This window comes from Nicotiana attenuata, chromosome 4, assembly GCF_001879085.1.
Source record: "Nicotiana attenuata strain UT chromosome 4, NIATTr2, whole genome shotgun sequence".
NCBI lineage: Eukaryota > Viridiplantae > Streptophyta > Magnoliopsida > Solanales > Solanaceae > Nicotiana > Nicotiana attenuata.
Window position 1 is genome coordinate 9,035,760 of NC_031992.1, and position 4,959 is coordinate 9,040,718.

At 44.7% G+C, this 4,959-nt stretch overlaps 1 protein-coding gene across 1 annotated transcript; it reads right to left on the reverse strand.

Annotated features, from left to right (window-relative positions):
* LOC109225088 lies at positions 970-4,656 on the reverse strand. The gene is made up of 4 exons (XM_019389683.1): positions 4,491-4,656; positions 2,680-4,089; positions 2,358-2,586; positions 970-1,036 (listed from the first exon to the last, which is right to left on the reverse strand). The coding sequence occupies exons 1-4, from the start codon at positions 4,654-4,656 to the stop codon at positions 970-972; spliced, it is 1,872 nt and encodes a 623-aa protein (XP_019245228.1).

Consider the following 4,959-nt stretch of genomic DNA (forward strand, 5'->3'; position numbering starts at 1 on the left):
TCTGAATCGTTGACAAAGATCATGCAGACATTGTCGATACGGTATGAGCTTCAAATCTCGAGTCTCCCATTCTCCCCGAATCTGGTGCACCAGCAGATTTGAATCTCCCAAAACCAATACTTCCTGAACTCCCATGCCTACAACTAACCTCAAACCCAGAATGCACGCCTCGTATTCGGCCATGTTATTGGTACAATAGAAATGAAGTTGGCTGTTACAGGGTAGTGATGCCCTATTTCAGAAATGAGCACAACCCCTATTCCAACACCTTTCATGTTAGCGGCCCCATCAAAGAAAAGTTTCCAACCTGGCTTTTCATCCTGCTAGGTATGTATTACCTCTTCATCGGGAAAATAAGTTCTCAATGGCTCATACTCTTCATCCACCGGGTTCTCGGTCAAATGATCGGCTAAGGCTTGAGCTTTCATCGTAGTCCGGGTCACATAGACGATGTCAAACTCTGTGAGCAAAATCTTCCACTTTGCAAGTCTTCCTGTGGGCATAGGCTTCTAAAAGATAGACTTTAGAGGATCCATACGAGAAATGAGGTAAGTAGTGTAGGACGATAGATAATGCTTCCACTTTTGTGCCACCCAAGTCAAGGCGCAACATGTCCTTTCAAGGAGAGTATACTTGACCACATATGAAGTGAACTTCTTGCTGAGATAATAAATGGCTTGCTCCTTCTTGCCAGTGATGTCATGTTGACCCGGCACACAACCCAATGAATTATCCAGGACTATCAAGTAGAGAATTAAAGGTCTCCAGGGCTCCGGTGGGACCAACACAGGTGGGTTTGACAAGTACCTTTTGATCTTATCGAATGCCTCCTGGCACTCATCGGTCCATTTGACCGCGGCATCCTTCTTCAGCAACTTAAAGATGGGCTCACAAGTTATCGTGAGTTGAGCGATAAACCTGCTGATGTAGTTTAACCGCCCGAGCAAACTCATCACCTCAGTCTTATTCTTAGGCGGTAGCAATTCTTGGATAGCTTTGATCTTTGACGGATCCAACTCGATACCTCGCCGACTGACTACGAACCCCAACAGTTTCCCAAACGGGACACCAAATGCGCATTTTGCAGGGTTGAGCTTGAGGTTGTACCTGCGGAGCCTCTGGAAAAACTTTCTCAAGTCCCCGACATGGTCGAACTGCTTCCTTGACTTTATGATCACAACACCTACATAAACCTCAATCTCCTTGTGTATCATGTCATGAAATATGGTAGTCATTGCCCTCATGTAAGTTGCCCCAGCGTTTTTCAAACCAAATGGCATTACCCGGTAGCAATATTTTCCCCATGGAGTGATGAACGCTGTCTTTTCTGCATCTTCCTCATCCATCAAGATCTGGTGATATCCCGCATAGCAAGCCACAAAAGACCCGATCTCATGCTTGGCACAATTATCAATCAGAATATGGATATTCGGCAGTGGAAAGTTATCCTTTGGACTTGCCTTGTTGAGATCACGGTAATCAACGCACACCCTGGTCTTACCATCCTTCTTTGGTACATGCACAACATTAACTAACCAAGTGGGATACCGAGTGACTCGAATGACCTTTGCATCCAGCTGTTTTGTGATTTCTTCCTTGTTCTTCACACTCATGTCAGTCTTGAACTTCCTTAACTTTTGCTTGACAGGAGGGAATGCCGGATCAGTTGGCAACTTGTGAACTACCAAGTCAGTACACAAACCCGGTATGTTGTCATATGACCATGCAAAAATATCTTTATATTCAAACAGTGCTTTGATTATTTCTTCCTTGATTTGTGGTTCCCAGTGTACACTTATCTTGGTTTTCCTGATATTATCTGGATCTCCTAAATTGATTGCTTCAGTTTCATTCAAATTAGGCTTGGTTTTCTCTTCAAAATGATTTAGTTCTTTACTAATTTCCTCAAATGCCGCTTCTTCATCATATTCTGTTTCATCATCACACTTTACTTCTTGGATTATTATTTTAGAGTTAGATTAGCTTTTAAGACTTGGCCGAAAATTCCTCATGCATGTCATGTCATTGAAACTAGCATAAAAAGAACTGTACAAAGAAAGACAAAAATGACACTATCAGGAGTAATGGAAAAAGGGAAATTGCATGTCATTGAAAATAAAGGATAGAAGGGTTTGTACATCAAAACAAGCCAAAAATAAAAATCTGGATTACAACCCTGGAATAACCAGGATAATAGAAAGGAAAACAAAGCAAACTACCAAAACTCCTTCCGAGTAGGGAGAGGAGTAGTCTTCCAATTGTTAAGCTTCACTTTTGGCCCAATAAATTGCACATCTGCTTTGCTGGAACCTTCCCCAATTTCCACCATGTTCACCTCATCAAGTAGACTCTGGAACCTTTCAATCAGCTCTTCATCAAAGTCGACCACAGGCTTTGGGACTGCTGACACTGTGTGCTTCACGACCCCTGGCTTGATGAAGGACCTGGAGAGGCGTGGGATAGGCTTAGGGAGTGACCATGCCTTCTTCTTCAACCTTTTAGCCCTTTTCACCTCGTCCCATGTGGGCTTGAATCCCAGACCAAACGTACCCAGATTTTCAGGTAGAGACACTGGCTGCACGATACCTTGTAAAGATGCGCCCAGACCTTTGCCCAGCACAAAACCATTCTTCAGCATTTCAGATGCTACCATGACGGATGCGGAGGCTAACTTTGGACCTGGAATACACTCCCCTTCCGGAATCTTCTCAACTGACACCATTTTGAAAGTTTGGTAGACCCAAGGCCCTTTATCATCTTCGGCTTCAATAAACGGGACGTATGTATCATTGTAAGCACATAAGTTCTTATCACCATGCACAATGATTTCCTGTCCGTCCCACTCGAACTTTACCATCTGGTGCAGGGAAGAAGTGACTGCCTTGGCAACATGTATCCAGGGACTGTCCAACAGTAAATTGTAAGAAACGGCCACATCTAACACCTGGAACTCCATAGTACATTCAACTGGTCCTATTGTCAATTCGAGCACGATATTGCCAACAGAATCTTTTCCCCCTCCGTCAAACCCTCGAACACATATACTGTTCTTGTGGATCCTTTCAGTATTAATTTTCAACTTTTGCAGAATGGAGAGAGGGCAAATATTTGCACTGGAACCATTATCAACTAGTACCCTTGAGACCAAAGAATCCTCGCATTTCACTGTGAGATAAAGAGCTCGATTGTGTTCTGTACCCATCAAAGGCAGCTCGTCATCCGAGAAAGTGATCCTGTTTGCCTCGAATATCTTTTTGACAATCTTCTCCAAATGGTTCATTGTAATCTTATCCGGGACATGAGCCTCATTCAAAATCTTCATGAGGGCCCGGCGGTGCTCGTCTGAATGTATCAACAGTGATAGAAGAGAAATTTGAGCGGGTGTCTTCCTCAATTGTTCCAGGATGGAGTAATCCTGCACCTTCATTTTTCTCAAGAATTCTTCCGCCTCCTCCTCGGTAACTGGCTTCTTTACCGGGATTGGGTTATCTTTGAGTGGCTTAGCTTTCCTTAATTCCTCTGGAGTAAAGCATCTCCCCGAACGAGTCAACCCCCGGGTTTCATTAACTTCCTCTTCCACTTCTTTCCCTTTATAAGTTACTATCACTTGCTTGTAATTCCATGGAACAACCTTGGTGTTATTTATCGGCAGCTGGGTCACAGATTTAATAATAACAGGGTCAATGCGAGCCCCTTCCACGATTATGACAGGCTTACTTGCTATCCTCGGTACGACCACTTTCGGCTTTCCTTGCTTTGCTTCAACATCATCTGGGAACCCTTTCACAACTAATACAGGCGGCTTAACATTGGGTGGGCTTAACTTATCCGTCAGCCCATCAGCTGTCGAGGATGTTGCATTTGTAAGAACTGGTGTTTTGACTGAATTACTTTCACTGGCACGGATCATCATGACAAACTTCGAAGGCTTCTCGGGCTCTCCATCCTTATACACTATCTCAATCATGTGCGTTTTGGCATGGGCTGGCAATGGATTTTGATTGATGTTTGGAGCTTCCGGGCTCTGGACCACAATTTGGTTTGTATCGATAAGCTCTTGGATGGCGCTCTTCAAATGCCAACACTTTTCTGTGTCGTGCCCCGGAGCATCAGAACAATATGCGCATCTGAGGGAATAATCCAGGTTCTTTGGAGGGTGATTTGGTAATTTTGACTCAATCGGCCTCAGAACATCCAACTGCCTCAACCTCTGAAACAAACTGGCATAAGACTCCCCAAGTGGGGTGAAAGTTTGCTTCTGCTGCTTCCTTTCCTTTCTATACTCCGGCCTGAGTTGAAAGCTTGGACCAATAGGGTTTTGGTATGTTTGTGGAGGTGGATAAGGATTTTGTAGAGGTGGTGCATGCCATTGCGGGTGAGGAGGGGGTTGAGCATATGACTGTGCGTGGTGGACGTGATATTGGGGTGGTCTGACTGGATATTGAGGGTCTTGCTTTGGGATCGAGGCTGGGTGTAATGGTGTGGTAAACCCCTTGGGCCATGCCACGATCCTGAGATGACCATAGCAACATCTTCTTTCTTCTTTTTCCCTAACATGCCCCCGATGCCATTCTGGATCGCTTGTGTAGTTGCTTTGATGGCAGAGTAACTCATGATCTTGCTTGATTTGAGTCCTTCCTCTACCATTCCTCCCATCTATACCACTTCATTGAAAGACTTACATATGGCCGAAATCAGATGACCAAAGTAAGTAGGCTCCAGGCCTGAAGAAAGTACTCCACCATTTCATCTTCCTCCACTGGAGGGTTGACTCGTGCCGCCTGTTCTCTCCACCTGAAACCATACTCCCTGAAGCTCTCACTAGGCTTTTTCTCTATCTTAGTCAAGGATAGGCCATCTGGGACAATTTCTACATTGTACTGGAAATGCCGAGCGAAAGCCTGGGCCAAGTCATCCCAAGTGTACCACTTGTTGTTGTCTTGGCGGGTGTACCATTCC

Excerpts from the sequence above, each read along its gene's own strand:
- LOC109225088 (XM_019389683.1), bottom strand. The coding sequence starts at position 4,656 with ATGGGAGGAATGGTAGAGGAAGGACTCAAATCAAGCAAGATCATGAGT. Across the intron at positions 4,090-4,490 it reads ATCGTGGCATGGCCCAAGGG|AAAAGTGTTGGCATTTGAAG; the intron begins GTTTACCACACC and ends GGCACGACACAG. Across the intron at positions 1,037-2,357 it reads GATGAAGAGCTGATTGAAAG|TCAGTCGGCGAGGTATCGAG; the intron begins GTTCCAGAGTCT and ends TGGGGTTCGTAG.